The sequence below is a fragment of the Marmota monax genome, unplaced genomic scaffold (assembly GCF_021218885.2).
Source record: "Marmota monax isolate L192 unplaced genomic scaffold, Marmota_monax_Labrador192_F-V1.1 WCK01_AAM20220418_F8-fsc00116, whole genome shotgun sequence".
Taxonomy (NCBI): Eukaryota; Metazoa; Chordata; class Mammalia; order Rodentia; family Sciuridae; genus Marmota; species Marmota monax.
Window position 1 is genome coordinate 719,638 of NW_026695220.1, and position 21,751 is coordinate 741,388.

General features: G+C 36.2%; 1 protein-coding gene across 21 annotated transcripts in view; it reads right to left on the reverse strand.

The window, feature by feature from the left end:
• Dst (dystonin) overlaps positions 1-21,751 on the reverse strand; it is a 451,671-nt gene that overhangs the window by 167,429 nt on the left and 262,491 nt on the right. For all 21 annotated transcript variants that reach the window (XM_058575217.1, XM_046432573.2, XM_058575215.1 and 18 more), the window contains 6 exons: positions 21,542-21,708; positions 5,650-5,762; positions 5,445-5,551; positions 3,210-3,329; positions 748-843; positions 385-512 (listed from right to left, as the gene is read on the reverse strand). In XM_058575217.1, coding sequence (XP_058431200.1) covers positions 385-512; positions 748-843; positions 3,210-3,329; positions 5,445-5,551; positions 5,650-5,762; positions 21,542-21,708 — 731 coding nt within the window. The remainder of the gene's footprint in view (positions 1-384; positions 513-747; positions 844-3,209; positions 3,330-5,444; positions 5,552-5,649; positions 5,763-21,541; positions 21,709-21,751) is intronic.

Genomic DNA, 21,751 nt, shown 5'->3' on the forward strand with positions numbered 1-21,751 from the left:
TCCACTGCCCTGCAGAAATAGGTCCAGGAACACAAATACAAGAAGAAATAAAATAACTGCTAAACTCGGAGCTTCCAGATCTAGATCTGAGTGACTTAAGGCCACCTTTCCCAGGTTTCTATGGGTAATTTTGATTGGCTTTAAACTGCAACACCTTATATAAGACTTCACATACCAGTCCAGCATACCAAGTCCTTTATATCATTAATTCACTGATCTATTTATTCCTTAAAATATCTTCAAGTTTCCTAGATAAGAATATGGAGGATGAGAAAAACTGTGATTTACCCAAGATGATAGGACTAAGTAAATGGAAAAGGCAAATATGGGTCCTCTGTCTACCCAGTTTTAAAACTAAGGTCTGCTGCAAAACATCTGTCCTACCTTTCCACTTCTGGACGAAGCACCTTTTCCCTCTCGAGCATGGCAATGATGAGTTTTCCCCACTCTTTTTCTATGTCATTTGGATGATAACCTTGAAGGAGTTTGATGCGTCCAAATTCTATCCATATCTTGAGGGGGGGGGGAAAAAAACTTTAATGTGAAGCAAAGACATTTTTAAAAATATTTTTTAGATGTTGATGGACCTTTATTTTATTCCTTTATTTAGATGCAGTGCTAAGAATTGAACCCATAGCCTCACACATGCTAGGCAAGTGCTCTACCACTGAGCCACAACCCCAGCCCACAAAGACATTGTTTTAAAAAAAGATTATGCTTGATAATACAAAGGAAACTTCAGCTTACCTCTAGTAGTTTATAGAGGCGTTTAATTTTTGATTTTTCTATTTCTTTTGGTGGGATTTCTGTTTCTTTAAACTGTAAATACTGATTATAAAGTGCCTAAAATGAGAAGGAAAATAAGCTAAAGGTCAAACTTCAAAGATATATTTTCATTATCTCATTACGTCACTGCTGTAAATTGTGCCATATACATTCAGTGGAAAATACACACTCAAGGACAATTCCTATTAATTGGTGGCCTGGGTTATATAAGATTTGGCAAGGGTGTAATTACTGATATGAACCATGATTCAGCATCTACCACACAGGAACCTGGATAATAATAAAACCATGGCAAGTTTTACTATGGCTGTACAAAAAACTCTCTCATTGTCCAAACAAGAAAGCATATTCTTTAAAAATCTATATATACTTCCTAAATGCTAAATTTATTTCACTGACTTATTTAGTTTTTAGTTTGTGGAAAAATAATTTGATGTGATTCCTTCAGAGGAAGGAAAAAAAACCCACTCTATTTTATGGTTATATCCTTGAAAACAGAATTCTTAGCAGCAAAGTAGGACTAAAATCTGATTTCAATGTCCCACTGGCCAAGTTAAATAGGTTTTTGTTTTGTTTTGTTTTTGCAGTACTGGGAATTGAACCCAGGGTGGCTCTACCACTAAGCTACATATCCAGCCTTTTTTTATTTTTTGAGGCAAACTCTTGCTAAATTGCCCATGTTGGCCTTGAACTTGAGATCTTCCTGCCTCGGCCTCTCAAGTAGCTAGAATTACAGCACTTCCACATCTGGCTTGAACAGAATTTTTTAAATAAATGAAGATAGGTGCTATTAGTTGATGGTACTATTATTATATTAGTTTGAATCAAATAATTAAATTATCATTTTGCTTATAGATATTAATTTGGGAGTCTCTGAAATATAATTTATTGTATTTATTTAAAAATTCCTTCATTAAAATTATCTAGATAAATGTCTCCACATTTAATAACTGTATTATTCTGTCCTAATTCATGCTGCCTTAAAACAAGACCCTAAAAATCATCAGGCAAACACACTTCTGCAGAATTCCATTCAATGGCTTACTGCCTGATAGAATTATCTGGCATTTCCTCACAAAAATATTTTCTTTCCCATATATGTCCTATCATAGGCACTCTCAAGTAATCTGTATGGTCAAACTTCTTCCACAACCTTAAGAATCTGTACTAGTCACAGCTAATACAAATTAACCCAGGGATGCAGACAATAGGAATCCATTTGGAAATAGGTGAATTTAAACATGAAACCTGGAATTTATTTTGAACTGAAAATGCAGTCTTTGGGATGTCTGTTGGTTATTAAGCACTGAATGGTACGTGTACTAAAAACTGTTAGTGGTACCACCTGGTAGTAGAAGGGAAAATCTTTCCCACTTTGTAAAAGTTCATGTCTACATAAAAAGCCATCATACAAACAACGCGAGAATACATTGAAAAACCTTCAGATCAACAGATGCCAAGTGATTTTGTGCCAAGGACAAACTCCCTGTGGCAATGTGAATAAGAGCTGTGCCACAGATGTTCTGTACAGATGCCTGAGCACAACAAATAACTTTTAACAGGGCCCACCCTGGGTTATTAGTTTTTGTGATTCTACTATGATCATCAAAACAAAACTTACAAATCAAAGAATTAAGGCTTTGGAGTCAATACTCACATATTTGGTTTGTAAAAACAAAAAAAACACTGCTCTTTGAAATCCAAATGAACAAAATGAGAGAGTATTCTACTATCAAGAATTCTTGGATAAGTGTACATACCTATAATGTGATTTATAGTTTTATAACGCTTTTGCCTCAAAAAGCTTGACGTAAATTTTTCAGAATTGGCAAATGTTTTGCTAATCCATTTAGTCTCTACCACTAGCCTACTGAGGGTTAATTGTGAATTCATTTCTACTGAAAAAGAGATAAACATTTTCAAACTCATGGTGAAATTCAGGACATATGTTGTATTCTACCAAAGATGCCTCTGAGGCAGTTTCTAAGAGGATTCATGCAGAGATGCGCTCCCAACCACTGTTGTGTGTGAGAGCTTCCCACAGGCCCTCCTGCCACACCATCTGGTGAGCTTCAAGCATTGCCCACCCCCCCACCAAAAACAATGTGGCAATGTTAGTTCCAGAGACTCTCTCAAATTATACCTGTAAACTCTCAACAAATCAAAGCTCAGGGAATATAAATTTTTTAAAGATGTTGTTGCTATCATATTTTAATTAACATTTACCTTCATTTTCTCTGTAAAATAGGGAAACGAGTAAAACATTTCCCTACTAATTAGTGGTCTACCAATAGTAGCTTGAGATTCTAACATTATAGAATTGTTCAAGCATTAGTTAAAAAGTTTATTTTCAAACCAGTCCTACTCACCATAAATAACTATAAAAAGAAATAAACCCTATTTGACTCCTCTATGATACCAACCTTTAGTTCTACAGGATTATTAGGAAATGTTCTCTCTGACATTGTGGTCACATGGTGTCTAATCCACTGGATGAGGTAGTTCACCATATTCTGGTATTCAATCCATTTGACTTCAACATCCTAAAACAATGAAATTACAGAAAAAGTTCATGTCTGTAGATAACATTCCTACCTAACACAATTTAGTCAGAAGTCCTTCTGTGACTTCACTTGTCTTGAAACTGGATAGAGAAAACCAGCTAAATGTTTTCTGTTCCACTCAGTCACAATCCTTTCCACACAAACAGTTTTTAAAACATGCTATCAACTTCTGGCCACCAACAGTAGCCTAATGAGTGTCAGCTCTGATCCAAAGATAGTGCTCTTCAAGGTCTTGAGGAGGTTTCTGAGATGCCATCCAAATTCTGCAGACAAAAATGTCATTATCAACTTGGGGTGTTTTCCAGGGTTCAAAAAGGAGATGTAACAGCTTACACAAGCCAGGCAAGCCATCTATGCCAACCATCTTGAATGTGCATTGCATATCTGACACTCAAAGGAGTTATACAGTATGTAGGAAACCAGACAGGAATGAATTGGATATGGTGGAGATTAGTCAAGTACTCATTAAGCAACCTTTTTACAAAGGTAAGAAACTGGAATACTGCCAACTACTATGTTCAATTAAGTATTTGATGACTATTATGTTTAAAGACTGTGCTTGTTGTTGTAATAAAAACTAAAACTTTAGGACATAAAACCTATTGTTGTCAAGGAGTTATTTTCTAAATTAGAAGACAGGGAAGATTCATGGTGTTTTTACCTTGAATTTGAAAAAGCAGTATTTAATTAAGTATTCAAATAACTGAAACAGACAGTATATGCTAGAAATTGAGATAAAAATCAGGTGAGTATCCATGTGCTCTGAAAGGGCTAAAGGTTTCTGGGAAGGCAATCTGTGAGCACTTCTGCAATGATCAGGAACTAACTATATGGCTGGGAGAGGCGATGGAGAGTGTGGATAAAAGACAAGGGAAACCCAAGTAAGTGAGGACACTGAAATGGAAATGTCCTGGCTACCAGTAAACTAAACTGTTCATGGTAGAAAATCCTAGTCAAAAATGTAGGTAAGCAGAATTCTTACAGAACTTTGAATGTCAGGGTATCTAGCTGAATTTAATCTTGTGAACAATATGAGGACACTGTATGTTTTCAAGCTAAAGACCCCAGATTTTAGGCTGGTTAGTTTGGTAATCAGATGCAGAGGTGATAAGAAGAAATTTTTTTAGATGGAGATAGAAAAGACATAAGCTATCATCCTACTTCTAATGTAAATGAATAAGAGGCAGGAGTAGGGTAGAGGTAATAAGAAGATAGTGCAACAAACAGCCACAAGAAACATTTTGAAGCAACATTCAACATTGAATTGTGAGAGGTTGAGCATGGGAAAGAGTTATTTATGCTTTGGGAGAACAAGAGGAAGAGAATAGGTCTAGAACCAACAGCATACCGAGGTGACACAAGAGACTAGAAATGGGAGCCTACAAGGTAAGCTCCTACATCTTCAGAGCAAGGAAGAAAAATGTATCTGCAGGAAGAGGGAGAAGCCCAGGGTCAAAGGGGATCATCCTCAATGCAGAACACATTTTGTTTCCTGTTCTCATCCAGAAATGCACAAGCACTTGTTAGCATGACCACTACCAAATGTGTGACTGAATTAAATTACATACACCTTTGAGTAACAGTGATCTAAGGAAGACAAAACACCCAGACTGCATGTCAAAGACCTAGCTCTGTTAATGCGGTCAAATCCAATAACCTGTGCCAGGCCCCTGCTTTAAATCAGAAAAATGTCTAGTTAACTTATTTCATGGGGCCATATGAGTTAATGAACTTGAAATTGCTTTCAAAGGTGAGATTATCCCGTATGTACATTAATAGTTATAAAACAGACCCAAAACTAAAAATGAAAATCTGCAAATTTCAGTGGTTTATAGCTTTTATTTATGAAATGGCCTGTAACTCTAAATAGCTTATTTTATTTGTGAGACAGAAAATTTTTTTTAGTTATACTTTAGTCTTAATGGTGGAATGGTGCCATGAAATGTATATAGTATCAGTTTATTAAACAGTGCATAACTCAAATTCTTCTAAATTTATTTGACATTTAAAAACTGTAAAAAGAACTGTCAAAGAATTCATTCAACTGGTGATCACCAAATCAGAAGCTTCTAATACAGAAAACTCTGTACTCACATTTGCTCCAATGCCTTCGCCACCTTCAGGGACTTTAGGAAATGCATCATAGAGAGATGACACATAAGTTATTACTGATTTTTCATCAGGTGAAGAGACATCAACATCTAAAAATGGCAACATAAATTATTTATTTCATGGTATCAATGGTTTGGTTTTGATCAACTTTCATGCCAGTCCACATACAGACAAGAAAACAACTCACCTTCAGGGTCCAGAAGTCTAATGACACCAATTTTTTCTGCTACATAAAAAGCGTGCTCTAAATTTGCAAGGTTGCTTTGAACAGCAACAGTATTCATGTCTATCAGGTCCGGCCTAGGAAAAAGTTTATGGTGTTAATTAAGTTTTTAACATGGCAATTCAACCTTATACTTACAGGTGTATCTATTTACATAACAAGTTCCACAAATAGTAATACTAAGCTGGTGTTAAAAACCAGAGATTTTCTTCAAACATTTAACACTGCTTACTTACCTCAGAAACTTATGTGTGCAGAAAGCAAACACAGCAATATAAAAGTTTGAACATACGTAACTGTCAACCAAGTCCATAAATGCCTTATACTCAGAATATATATAAATATTTGTCCCATTAAGTGGATTTAAGTTCCACTGTTCCAAGAGCATCCTTTCAACAACCAGCATCCTTTCAATATTTCTCCCCCAATACATAAAGCTTATGCTCAGTTCAATGTCACACCACCAGACTCCTTTCCTCCTGGCCTGCACCACTCAACTGTATCACCCAAGACAATCTTGTACTTTCTCCCCCTATTAATTCACTGTGTGTACACACATGTTGTTTCTCTCAAACGGTCAACTCCAATACAGTGAGAACCATAGATAAATAAACTTTTGGATTTTATCTTCCTATTGAAATACATAAACACAGCAGACCCTGAACAAATATCTACCATTCAGTTGGTAAGTAGGTAGGTTAGTTAGGAATTAGAATCATAAATTAATGACTAGAACAAGCACTAGTGTATACTCCATAAGCAAGTAAGTGTATTCTTAGTCAAAAAACTTGATTCTTCAATGATTATTCATTCTCTCTGTGCTCATACTCTCTCTCTTACCCCACACAATCTCCTAATTGTGAGACACATAATACTCAAAATGAGAGAGAGATTTTCAAGCTATTTCTACCTACAGGAGACAGGAAAAGATGTCTCAAATACTCCTTGTATAGAAAGTGGCAAAACATGATAGATGGAAATGTCCCCTTAAGGCCAGAAGCTAGTCAGGAAACTTTGATCTCAAGAACAAAGCATTAAAGAATACAGAAACAAATCTGGAAACAACAAAGCCTTCAAAAAGAGTAGCACCCAACCCCAAAATCACCAAGTCAGAACTTGTTTATCAATGTGCAAAGGAAGGCTCTCTATAATCCCCACAGGCGAGCTGGTTCAAAATAATCACTGGAGAACCACAGCAAGAGTGGGAGGGCTCAGAGGTGGCCTGCAAAAAATGATATGGAAATTATTTTGGAAGACCATTTACATAAGAAACTCTTTAAAAACACATGATTAATTTTCTGAAAAGGTAAACAGCAATTTGTATTCTTATTTTTATCTGGTGATAAAGCAGGCTTCCAAAAAAGTCTACTTATACTTTGACAGCACTTTGAAGTGTTCATAACTTGGAAGTATGGCTACCAATTCCTATGTGTTCATATCCAAGGAAATTATTAGGAAATTCCTTAATAATTTTCATATGCCACCAATATAATCACTCATAAGGGATCCTACATTCATTATAGGAAAAAGAAATACACTGACAATAGAGGTAAATGACAGACCTTTAAAGACGGCATTTTTAAAGTTGCAGGGAATCATGTTGAAGAATCCATCTGCCAACATCAAGTTTACTAAACAGGTATGCGTAACAGTCTACAGAAAAAAAAAATTCCTAAAGTTCTTTCATTAAAAAATTGTTTTGTTTTTATAAAGTTCACACATTTTTGGAGAAATAAAAAACCAGCCTTTCTGAGTCTGCCAAAACTCAAAACAAGAAACAGCACGTTATTATGAGAACCCTGCCATTAGCAAAGAAAGTAAACACTGAGTAATCCCAGAGAGAATGAATAAAGTCATTGAAGAATGAAGTTTTTTGACTAAGAGACTAAAACATAAAACTTCCTTCAGAATGACATAGTCCTTGCAGCACAAATGCAGCTGCATAATACAACAAGCTCTGAACAAGTCACCTCTTTTATCCTAATGTTTATATTAACACTTTAGTAGAACAAGGATCTACAAGGTTCTCCTTCATTAAAAGACTAGAATAAAGAAGATTGATTAAACAAAAAAGAGAAAAGGGAAAAAATTAAGAACCAGTGTGAAAAAATAATAGCTTCAGAGTCTTCAAACCTCTAGAGCTCTGGCCATTTTTGGTCTTACCATGTGCCCCCACTACCTCCCTGAGAATCCAGAAGAGGCTGGGCTCTGCTCTTACCTCTTTCTTTCTTCACAGCTCACTGATATAAACAACCTTTAACAACTTCCAGCTATTTTTCATATACAGAGGTTTTTTGTTTGTTTGTTTGTTTCATTTCACTGTAACATCTCTTTTTTGTTTGGGGAACATTAGCAGAAAATTTCATTTCCATCTTAGGTTTGATTAACCAAAGAGCATTAGACTATCTTATAAGTGCAGAAGGCCTTGTTCCTGTATTATACTTTAGACAGTTGAGTATTAACTATTCTAACTTTCCTATTTTATAAAAAATCTTTTATTGAAATATCAGCCATGTAATATAATATATACTCGGGCTATGGTTGCTACTCAGTGGCAGAGCACTTGCCTTGCACATGTGAGGCACTGGGTTCGATTCTCAGCACCACATAAAAATAAATAAACAAAATAAAGATATTGTGTCCATGTATATATAAAAAATATATATTTAAAAAAAAATAATATATACTCATCTTTTGTCATAAAAAGGGGGGCTACTTTGTTTTGTTATGTTATGATAATGTATTGTTTTCTAAATGATTAAATTATTGTGGATTCTAATTTTTATTTGTATAACTTTGTCTTCCATACATGTTTAAAAACAGCTTGAAAAGAAGTGAAAATGGAAGATGATAGCATAAATATTACACTAAAATAAAACCCAGAGAAGGCCACAAAGTGAAGTTAAAAGTAAAGCCAAAAAGTAAAAATCACTTATATGCATGCACAGTATCCTTAATTTATTCAAAAACTATAAAGTCAAAAGGTATTAAAAACTCCTGTAATCCTAGCAACTCTAGAGGCTTAGGCAGGAGGACTGCAAGTTTGAGGCCAGCATCAACAACTTAGCAAGGCCCTACCCAAGTTAGTGAGACTATGCCTCAAAATTAAAATTTAAAAAAAAAGAAATAAAAAGGCTGAGAACATAACTCAGTGATAAAGCACCCCTGAGTTCAATCCTCAGTGCCCCCCCTAAAAAAAGTATTGAAAAAAAATGACTGCCTCCCCCGCATCCACCACCCCCCAAACAAAAACCCTAGGAATAAATCTATCCAAGGAGGTGAAAGACCTCTACCATGAGATACAATGACAACATTGAAGAAAGAAATTCAAGAACACAAGAAGATGTAAAGACCTCCCATGTTCATGGCAGAATTAATACTGTTAAAAATGCCATACTACCAAAAGCAATATATTGAATCCTCATTAAAATACCAATGTCCTAAAATTCATTTGGAAGAATAAAAGATCCAGCATAGCCAAAGTAATTTTAAGCCAAAAAAGCAATGCTGGAGGTATTAGAAAACCTGACTTCAAATTATTTTAAAGAGCTATAATAAGAAAAACTGTGTGGGACTAACATAAAACAGACACATAGACTAATAGTACAAAATACAAAACAGAAAGATAAACCCACGTATGTAATATCATCTGATTCTTGACAAAGGTGCCAAAACATATATTAGAGAAAAGATATCCTTTTTTAACAAATGGTGCTAGGAAAATTGGTTATCTATGTATAGAAGAATGAAACTAGACCCTTATTTCTTGCCTTACACAAGACTCAACTCAAAATGGATCAAAGACCTAGAAATTAGATAAAAAACTATGCATCTCCCAGAAGAAAATACTCCAACATATAGATGCAAACAGTGACTTTCTCAATAGAATCCCTAAAGCTTAGAAAATAATGCAAAAGTTAATAAGTGGGATGGCATGAAGTTAAAAAGCCTCTGCACAGCAAAGGAAACAATGAAGAATGTGAAGAGGGAGCATACAGAATGAGAGAAAATCCTTGCTAGCTACTCTCTTGACAGAGGACTAATATCCAGAAAATATAAATATATGTAAAGAACTCGAAAAACTTAACACCCAAAACACAAATAATCCAATCAATAAATGGGAAAAAGAACTAAACAGACACTTCTCAAAAGAAGAAATATAAGTGACCAACAAATATATAAAAATGTTCAATATCCCTCACAATCAAAGAAATGCAAATCAAAACTACACTGAGATTCCATCTCATAGCAGTCAAAATGGCAGTCGCTAAGAATATCAATAATAAATACTGGAGAGGATATGCAGAAAAAGGAACACTTACACTGTTGGTGAGACTATAAATTAGTATAACCACTATGGAAACCTGAATGGAGGTTCCTCAAAAGACTAGGCTTGAAGCCACCATATGACCCAACTACACCACTCTTCTGTATTAATCCTAAAGAATTAAAGTCATCATACTACAGTGGTACATGCATAGCCATGTTTATAGCAGCATAATTCACAATAGCCAAATTATGGAACTAGCCTAGATGTTGTTCATCGATGGGTAAATAATACAGAAAATGTGATTGATCTCTTTATTATTAATCCATTGATTAACAACATCTAGGCTGGTTCCATAGTGTGTACACACACACACACACACACACAGAGGAGTTTTTTTCAGCCATTAAGAATGAAAATAGGTCATTTGCAGAAAAACGGATAAAACTTGAGAACATTAAGTGAAATAAGCCAAACTCAGAAAGCTAAGGGTCATGTGTTTTATCTCTTATGTGGAAGCTAGAAAGGAAAAAGGAAAAGGGAAGTTGGGGAAAATCTCCTAAAATCAAAGGCAAATCAGTAGAAGAAAGGGACAAGAGGGAGGGAGTAGGGGAGAGAAAGAGGAAACAATGTGGACTGATATTCACCAAACAATATTGTTATATTGTGTGCATGCACTAAAATGTAACAACTAATACCCACTATGTACAAATATAATATACCAATAAAAATATTAGGGGGAAAATGGCTATTGCCATAATACAAAATAATTTTGGATAAAAGTAATGTTTTCATTTTTAACACAGCACTCTTTTAAAAAATAATCTCCCTACATTTTACACACACACACACACACACACTCCTATACACATGCATGTATAGGAATATCTGAAAATAAATGTTAATATAGCATAAATATTCTCTACCTACACCAAGGGAATATGTTCCAGTCCTCATATGCACTATTAATATATTAGGTCACATTAGAATTAAGTATGATTCTATGGGGAATTATGGTTCCCACAACGTTACAAATGGCTTAAGATTAGCACAAAGACTACTTAAGGCTCCACATCAAGATGCCAAACACCAACATACCCAGTTACAAGGAAAATGGAACAAAGACAAAATTTTTAAGGAAAGCACTTAGAAACACACAAGATGAAACAGTGACTAAAGTAAGCTAAGAGAAGGGAGAACATAAGTAAACTGAGAGAGAAGTGTAGTATGGACGCAATAGTACCAATCCTAAACAAAAAATGTGACAACAGCTGAGAGGACAGATGTGAGAAACACCAACAGTAAAGGTCCAAACCATGGTTCTTTTTTTTAAAGTATGAAAAAAATTAAGTAATGAAAATTCATAGGGTTTTCTAGATTGTTTCAGCTCCCAATTCACACTCAATAATTACTTAAGAGGAGAGAAATACTTAAGATTTTAGCTACTCAGCCAACCGCCTTTCTATGTTTGAGAAATTTTCTTTTTAAATCCTGGGGGGAAAGGAAGAATGTAAAAGTATCCTCACTGAGTGCTCTCAACAACCTCCAGCAGTAGGTTGTGTTATGATCCTGAACCTGGGCTGGTCACTGCTCTGTGCTGGCATTACAAACTGAGAACTAACAGAACATCCCATATGAAGCTGAGAACTAACAATGAAGAAAATATGGAAAAAAATTAGGCTTCTGGTACCAGGGAAAAGGATCATGATGATGGCAATACACATAAAGGGACACAGAGAGGATGCAAAGTGCATGTGTGGGTACCGACATGCCCAGAAAAATGAGGTGTAAGAAACAAGATGGAGCTCCAGGTGGTTGCCGAAACAGTACCCATGGACACATACATCCCCATGTCTCCACACTTGGAAGGGTTTAGGGCCCCAAGCCAGATAAGAATAGAGAGGAAGCCCTGCTTACCTAATATTTTAACAAGTTTCTCTCCCTCTCCCCCAGGTAATTCTCATAAGGCAAGTTTGGGAACAAAGCCATGTTAGAATCCTTCATCTCTAATAATTCTTTGATTTTCTTTTGAGATTATAAACATTTTGTATAGGAAAAATAATCCACAAAAATATCGTCATATGACCATGTAACAAAACAAAGTACCCACAAAAACACCTGCTTAGTGCCTTACGCCCTCAATAGGAGACAGTGAACTTATCCGGTGTTTATTTTTATTGTTTAAATCCAGAAGAAAACAATCAGTTAGTGTTGGGAGGGCATAAGGTTTTGTGTTGGCCTTATTCTGGAATGCATTATAAAATGACAAAGTCTAGAGAAGACAGCATTTGGTCATAGGTATTTTTTTAAAAATCAGAATAAAAATACAATTTAATTATCTAATTTGAATTATCTGATCATCTGAAAAGACCCTAAGTAACAATTTACTATCTCAATTTTTTTTTAAAGGACAATACAGTGTATGGAATGGTGGTAACCAAGGGCTGGGTAAGAGGGTGTTAGGAGTTTAATGGGTACAGAGTTTCAGTTACACAAAGAGAGTTTTGAAGATGGCTGGTAGTGGTGGTTGTATAACAATGTAAATGTACTTAATGCAACTAACTGAACTGTATACATAAAAATGGTTAAGATTATACAGTTTATGTGTATCTTAGCACAAAACTATTATTAATTTTTAAAACACGATTTTACATATTGTAGAGAAAAGACTATACTGAGGTTGGGAAAAAATAACAAAAATCAGGTGTCTGTGTTTTAGTCCTAACTTATTCTTGGTTTGACTTTGGAGACACATCATGCAACCTATGTCTCAAATCCTCCTATGAAAAAATGAAAGTCAGGAATTACAGAAGTTAGAACAAAGTTACCTAAAATTCGAATTACACCTAGGGAACATCTGGAAATGGGTGTGGACATGGCAGGGAGAGCATTATGGGTTGTTGCTAGCATAAGGTTTGAAGAATCCAAATGAATGGCTTAAGATCTCAAGAGAGGATTTACGGCAAAGCAGTTGTGGAAATAAATATATACAACAATGTATTCAGGCTACTAAGAGGTATCTACTCACCCAAAAGCATGCAACAAAAATGCAATCAGAGAAGACATAACCTGACACTTTGGTATGCTTCATATACAAAATTCCAGTCAACAAATTAGCAAGTTCATTCATTTACTCACTCAATACTTAATTATCAACCATGTACCAAGCAATGAGGCACTGAGAATATAATCCCTATATATATGGAGAGCTCAGAGCTCTCCAAAAGGGGGTCCCAGAGGGCACCAGGAGAAAACCTGAGGGAAATGCATGCACACATTCTGCAGATGAAGGAAGCATGACTATAAGGAGCCCCATGCATAGTCAAGGAGTCAGCCAAGGGAACATGGTGAGAGGTGAGCTAGAGGGTGGCCAGGTGCCAGGGAGAGGCCAATTCTCATGAATTTCTTAAAGGATTGCAAACTTTTTTCCTAAGAACCTTGGAAAGCCATTAAAGTGTATTAAGACGGATTAAAAGATTAAATTATCAGATATGTGTGGGATCAGATGGAGGAGAAATTTAAAGTGGTGCAGATACCTCCCATAGAATCCAGCTAGAAAACCATGATGGCTTCCAGAAGAATACTGTAGCAATGGGGTGAACTAGAGAGGTCAGGAGATATTTAGAAGGTCAAATCCACAGAACTTCATTCTATAACCTTGATTACAGAATGCAACCTGTGTCTCAATAACAAGACTACAGGCATAGATGAGAGAAAATAGAAAGAATGTTAAACATACAACCTTGAACCTCTCAACACTTACAGTAAGAGAATTTCCAAAGAAAGAAATGCTCAACAGTGTCAAATACAAAGTAGTAGTATGAGGGTTGAAAAATGTCTACTCTTCTAGCTACATGGAAGTTACTCACGACCCTAGAAGTATTTTAGTGAATTATGAAGCCAGAACCAAATTAGAGTGAGTTGAGGAATAACACCAAGTGAAGAAATGAAGGCGGATACAGAAAACTCTTTTGAGGAATTTGAGAAGGGAGTAGTTGGAAAAAAGCCTGGTATGAAGGCAGAGTGTTTCTGTTGACTATTTTATTAACAGAAGAGGTTTCGGCATGCTTAAAATCCAAGGAGAAACATCTCCTGAAGGGAAACGTTGAATACATATGAGTAAGAAGGTTTCTGAAGCAAAGGCTGAGAAGAAGCCACAACCCAGCAAGAAGGGACTGGCTTAGGATAGGGGGGACAGAACATGGCTATACCGAACAGGGAGCACAGGTGATGAGGATGAATGCAAATGAAGGGGGATTTCAACCTTTGAGAGCAGGAGGAAAGATTTCCCACTTCCTTTCTTAATTTCCCTGAGGGCATCTAATAAGGGTGAAGAAGAGATACAGAAAGAAAGAATGATGTGAGGGAAGGGGTCAGTAAAAGACAGGAAGACTACTGGCCAGACCAGTCCAGGCTGCTGCTGCTCAAATTCTATGAAATCAATCTACCCTGAAGTGTGACTTTCTCCAGCGCCTTTCACTTCTGGGGACATGTACGGACAAGGCAAATGGCTGGGCTCACACAGTCTCAAGCTTTGCTGGGGAAACAGTATATACTCAGCAGTTTGCAAGGAGCAATTGAAAGGAATTCTCTGGAAGTTTAAAAACAAAGAAAACTCCTCTGGAATTACCTGGAGAGCAGTCTTAAAAACCTCCTCTATCCTCCAGAACACAAGCAGCTCACAGACACATGAAACAGCATATATCATGTATCATCAGCTCTGCATAGAGCACACAATGAGAATACGCATTCACATGCCTCACTGCTGTGACAGCATAGCAGTTACCATAACAAATTCCTGAACATGACTGCTCCGACTAAATCAAGTTCAGACTTAGCATATTCTTACTGCTTTTATTGGTGCAACAAGCATCTCACCTACTCTTCCCCCTCCAAAAAAAAAAAAAAATTCTGTAAAACGGTCTCCTCCCTTTTATCCCAGCAAATAAATATGAGCACATGGAAGACCCACGCATAGTTACGTAACAGGGTGTAGACATTCCTCTATGCTCATATTTGGGCACATATTGTTGAAAGAAATAAAGCCAAGAACTCCAAGGTGGCAACAAGCTATTAAGATAATTTCCCCTTGTTCTCACAACTAGATGTCTCAGTTTATTTCAAATATTCTTCCGTTTTCTTCCCTACAAAGACACATTCTATTAACAACAAGGCAGAGAGCAAAAAGTAGAAACACTATAATTTACAGAAAGCTTTATTCAAGGGGTATTTCAAGGTTGGAATCTAACAACCTCAATAATTAAAAGACAATGAATTGTGACTTTCAATTCACAAAGAATGATCTAACTCCTAATAGTCTCCTGGACTTTAATAAATATAGAATACTGGTTTTGACTGAGAAGTAAATCTTCCAGTACCTGCATTTTAGTGAACTGGTAAGAGTTAATTTTAAGTAAATCTTAGGGACTAAGGGGATAAATACCCCTGTCCAAAAGAGTGAGGGGAGGATCAACTTATTTTCACTCTGAAAGAAAATAAAGTCTTAAACTATTTTTTAATACATTTACTTATTTATCGTTATGTGATGCTGAGGATCAAACCCAGGGCCTCACACATGATAGGTGAGAGCTCTATCACTGAGCCACAACCCCAACCCCTTAAACTATTTATACCACAGAATAAGATGAGAATATGAATCTATAAATGAGTCAAAATAAAATAAGAGTTCAAAAAATATGCAGGCCTTTGGAAAATTTATAAACACCTGCCAGCCATTCTTCTAACCTAAGAGAAATCTGATGTAAGAGAAGGGTAACAGAATACAGAAGGGAACTGGGATGAAGGATGTGTGCACGTGGGGTTTGATAGCAAGGAGAGGTGTCAGTCAAGGGCCATCTTGAGCTCCCAGCCAGTGCCCCATCTTTAGTGCATCCACAGCAGGACAGGGAGTGGGAGTACTAATGCTCATCAACTGGCACAGTGACAGGCAGGTACGCTCACATACACTACATCAAGACAACCTCCACTGCTGGCATTCTAACTTTTTAAATAATCACATCACTCTGAAATATGCCTATTTATTTAATCATTTTGCTCCCAAACCCTTTTTCTTCCTCCTGGGGAACTGGGGATTGAGCCAGGGCCTCACGCATACACTCTACTACAGAGCTGCATCCTCGGCCCTTTCTATTTTGGGAGGCAAGACACAGTCTCATTAATCTGTCCAATCTGGCCTCGAATTTGTGATCCTCCTGTTTTAGCCTTCTGAGAACCTAGGATTACAGGTGGGCACCACAGTGCCTGGCTTTCCCTCCTTAACTATTTTAACACACTCATGTTTATACCAACAGCCTGCACACCAAGCACAGTGAAAAAATAAGCCTGCAATTTCAGCTCTGGTACATCTTTAAAAGCTGAATTAAAAGAGTAAAGTGAAAGAGAAAAAAAAAAAGAATGGGATTTAGACCTGCTAGAAAACCATTAACAAATCGGGAAATGTATCTTTCTTAAAGGCTTCATGAAGGGGCAGTGTGGTACAGAGGAAGACAATTCAGAAATAAACTTTAAAAATTTACAGGTAATAAATAATACCCTTTATCCTAGCAATTCCACTTTTAAGGGCTTACCCTACACAGAACCCAAAGTTCAATACAATGTTTCCTATAGCAAGAAACAACATAACATACATCAGTAAGATACTATAAATATATGTTACATGCATACAACAGAATACTATGCAGCATTTTTAAAAATCACAGATAAAAGAAAAAGCACAACTGTGGCCAAGGAGTGCCTACCTTGGAAACGGTTACTGGGTTTACCAGGCTTCCATGAGCAGGAGAGCCTTAGACAAACCACTTTCCTGTTTTAGCCATAAAGCTCTTTCAGTTATCTGCCTCAAAAATGGAAGTAGGAGAATGTGGGTTGTACCTTCCTTCATAACTGTAACTATTTCATTCAATAATGTGATTTTAGGATTACAGGGAATTTCTGTGAAGTAATCTGTGCAAGAGAGCCAGGAGCACAGAAAGAAAGAAAGATACGCAGGCATTTTCTCTAATATTTATATGCCAATTTATATCTCCTAAATTGTTAAAATATAGACACAATAAAATTAGTGACCAGATGTGAGACACTAACTCTCACACTTCACCTGGACAAATGCATTACATTACACGCAGCAGGCATTAGCTCTTCAAGGATTTTTAGATATGATAATGGTTATAAGTACCCTTTTCTGTGGAGTTCAACCATCGTGAGTTCATTTGGTAAAGTAAATAAGCAATTTGATTTTGCTTCACAAACTGAAACGCCACAGGATTTGTAAAAAATTAACAACTTTCAGAGCTGTGTTTGTGTGTGTGTGTGTGAATGTGTGTGTGTCCATAAGCCACGCTTATATGTCTGGATTCTGCTGCCTCAGGACTGAGGGACTAGTCTACACTAATCCAACTTCCTGGAAGAACTTTCAAACCCTAAGGGGCCTCTTCCCAGCATTAAACCAGTTCAATCCAGTTTAGCTTCTAAGGTGTGACTGAATCCCAGGAGGTGAGTGAATCACCAGCCCACAGATATTATTAAACAAGATGACTCTGACCACCGCCTCAGAGTCTAACTTTCCCAATTAAAGAACTTTAAACATTTAATACAATGAAATATAATGGCCCCATTAAATTCTAATTCAAAACAAACAATGAAGAAAATAATTGCTACTCAATTACATACTGCTTAATTAGAAAACATTTAAATGGCGTGCTCTTGCACATGACCTATTCCCAAAATTTCCAGTCTAACTTGGCAAACATATTTAAAACATGCCTATGAAAAGAATGCCAGGGGCCTTAAAAGGAGGTTCAAATAAATAATTTAAAAATAAGAACAGGCAGAAGAAACTAGTGAGCAGAAATAATCTCTCTTCAAAATCTACCCACTGGCACCTTGGTCCCAACATACAAGATGTCTTTCTATACCACCACCTCAGGTTCTCACGGCCCTGCTTCACATCTTGCACTGCTCCTTCTGGCCTGAGGTGCACGGTCATGTTCACGCCTGCTCAGGCGGACATGCTTTAACACTGAGTGATGCTGTGCTGCTGCTTTAGAACCTGGCTTTCATTAGGTTCTAGGGCAGAGAGCCACTTGGAGAGGCTGACAAAAGTTAGAGGTGCTGAACTTTACACTGGAAGTCAGAGCTTGATCTCAGAACAAAATAAACCAATTTTACTGTGATGCCTGAGCACACCCTTAAACAAGGGCATGGTTGAACCCTCTGCTTGTAACATCTATGCTGAAGGACATTCTGTACTGAGTTTTATTTCTCTATACCCACCCCAACTCTTGGTGACTTGTTAGTCCACCCGGGTTTAGAGGAAGCCTTGGCTATTACATCTTGGTTAATTCTTTTTCATCTCTTGCTTTTAAGCTACTTAATAATCAAATGCTTCTGTGACACAGCCTTTTGATCTAAATTCACCAAATCCAATCTTGCCTATTATTCTTTTGAATGAAAGCTAAGGTTATAGACAATAGTGAGGCTTATTTTAAAAAAATCTCTTTACCCATGTGATCTGCAGTGAAAAGATTTTATTATGTACTAAAGGAAATTTAAACTATATAAACAAAACAAGCAGAAACTAGTACAGGTATGTGGTATATTCATCATTTGAATACTTCCTATTGAAACTGAACAAAATAAATATAAGTTCCTAGAAAGAATCAGGAATAAAATTACCTAACACAGATTTAATGGGAAAACAATGTATTCATCAGTGATCATTTACACAGAATCTACAGAATAATGCCTTATAATCTCTTCCACTAAATCATATTATTTTATCATTCCTATGACCCATTGTATAATCAAGGCACTTCATCTCTTTAGAATAACAGAACATACTAAAACTGCACAACAGATCATTCTTGACTATGCTCTTACTTAGGCTAAATATTTTAATATTCTTTCATTATCTACAGTTGTCCTCACTATAAGAATTGCTAATATTGTCCCTCATTAATTTCTAACAAGGAGAAAATACCCCAGCTGACAGTTTTAAACATGTCAAGTCATATAAGTTCATTAATAATTTTCATGTTTATCTTTACTAAATATCTTCAAAGTTGCACTATCACAGTTGTTCTCCTAACAGTTCCATTACTTAAAATCTAGTTTGCCTAAATGAAATCATATAAGTAGTTACACAGAAGTATATGAAGGTCTGAGAATCCAGAGCAAGCACTTCCATCATTCAAAAGGTTGGGATGTTGAATATGTTAGTTACCATTTGAGCCTCAGTTTAATTGATAAAATTGGAGACACACTCTATTTCATAGGATTGTGGTTATTTAAAAAGCTAACTTATATTTTTAAAAACTGGGACAAAAACATCTACATGGGCTAGGCACAGTGGCTAATGCCTATAATCCCAGCCATGTGGGAGGCCAAGACAGGAAGATGGCAAGCTGGAAGCCAGCCTCGGCAACTCAGTGTGACCCTGTCTCAAAATAAAATAAAGGACTAGGGACATATCTCAGAAGTAAAGAGGCCCTGGGTTCAATCCCCAGTAAAAAAAAATGAAAATAAAAAAATGGGGCTAGGGTTGTGCTTAGTGGTAGAATGTTTGCCTAGTATGTGTGAGGCACAGGGTTCTTAAGAAAGGACTTTAAAAATACAGTTCTACAGTTAAAAGGTTTCTTCTATTGAAAGAAACCACAGAAATACTACATGAAGCACAGGGTACCCTGACCGAATTTTAGCAATAAAGAAATCACATAAACAATTCAACTTGATATGCAGTATTTTTACCAGGAATTCAAACAACAACAACAAAAAAAGCAAACTAGGAAAACCAGAATTCAAAGTTAAACAGTTTTCTAACATAATCACTATGCCAAAGTAAAAGTTCAAAGCAAATAATATTAACAAGGTTCAAATTCTCACCTAGAGCAACTGAGCTCTATAACATTAAACTTGCTAAGACATTTTATGACCTTTGACATACAGAGTGACTTATTAAAGCACTTAGAAGAAAAATATATAGCAAATATATGCCAATTTGTTCCATGATTTTTCATGAGTACTGAATAAAGAAGTCTCAGAAACTACTGATTTTAAAAGCAGATGATTTCAGAAGAGCTTGCTTCTCAAAAATGTTCTGATTCTATCTTAAACATTTCAAAGAAGAGAGCAGAGAACACCCTTAAAGATGCATCTTGATATAAGTCCCTTAGGTGTTACAATCAATATGTTTCTATTCAAAGGCTATGAAGATTTTTATCATCCCATGTATAGAATGTGACCAGCTACATAGTCCCCGTGTGCAGTATGTAGTGTGACAATGTGCAGTGTGACAATGGCAATGTTTATCCACTAAACCCTCTTGGCTCTGAGTTACCCAAGAGGATCTTTGTTTTGAAAAAATGCAGGCATGTTGACCTTGGTTTTTCTTCTTAATTCAGCAACCTACACTCACCTCTACTTATGTTGTTTCTTAACAAAAGGGGACAATTATAGTGCTTAAAAATAGGAACTCTTGGGTGTGGGTGCATGAAGGATTCATTACTGTTCTGTAGATGTTGAAAATTCCAACATAAAAAGGGAAAGAGAGATGAAGGAGAGAAAAATTATGAATAATGTGACCTTGGCAGGGTGCCTCATCCATAAAATGGAATGATAACAGGTTACGCTTCATGGGAATGGTAGATTTGATAACATGTAAATCACTGAACTTCATTAACATAATTATTATTTTTATGATGATCAAATAAGTTTGTTAGTTGAATGAGTTTATAGCTTAGGTTTAGTCTATTTAGGAATATTTTCAATTCTTTGAGAAAATAAAACAATCATTATAAAACTAAGGAAGATAAATGAGATCAAGAAATACATAGTTTTCAATAAACATTTTCTGGGGCTTGAGCTTCTCATAGCTAATAAAAGTATGGGACTTTTCCAAAGCAATGGGACTTGTGGTCAGGGCTAGAAGCCTGCCTAGGTTTGAATCCCAGGTCTACTACTTGTTGTTAGCTGTGTTTTAGGCAAATTATTTTTGTGCATTTTGCATTCTGTCCCTTAACTAGGAATGAGGACAACTGAGATATTTTGAGGATTAAACTAGTTAACAAATATAAACTGCCTGGAACAGTGCTGGCAGTTAGTGTTATGCTAAGTGTTAATATGGATTTAGTTCTTAAAATTTTTCACCAAAAAAAAAAAAACTGCTTACCACCACAAAATTGACCATTGTTAAGCCTAGACACTCACAAGAATAACTAGTCAATTAGGTGATTATGATTTGAAAACTTCTGAGCTATAAATCTGAACTAAACACTGTCCCATTCATCAGTACCCTGTACATACATTCTATGTCATCTACATGCAGATTCTACATAGCAGAGCTGCCTGCTAAGTTACTGGCAAAATTCAAATGCAAACTATAGCTAGTTGGTCTGCATGTATACACTAAAGATTAGAACGATGATTTCTAAGTGATAGGAATGTGATATTTTTAGTTTATTTGTACTTTTCTGCCATGCAGATGCATTGTTTCCATAACAGGTTATTTTAAAATTTAGAAGTTAAAGAAACATGCCTTATGTTTGTATAGGGAAAAAAACCCCACAGATTCCATACCTGTATTTATGAATGATGGCATTAAATAGTTTTCCATCTCTCCAGCAGGTAGTGAAATTTTCACACCGTATTCCAGCATAACCCTCTGTTGCCTGTTGTGTCCACAGTAGCAATCTCTCTTTTGCAGACATATCCTCTGACTCTCCAGTGACATGGATATCAGATATCTAAATATAACAGAAAGTGCTGAACCATTAGGAAGGAAGGAAG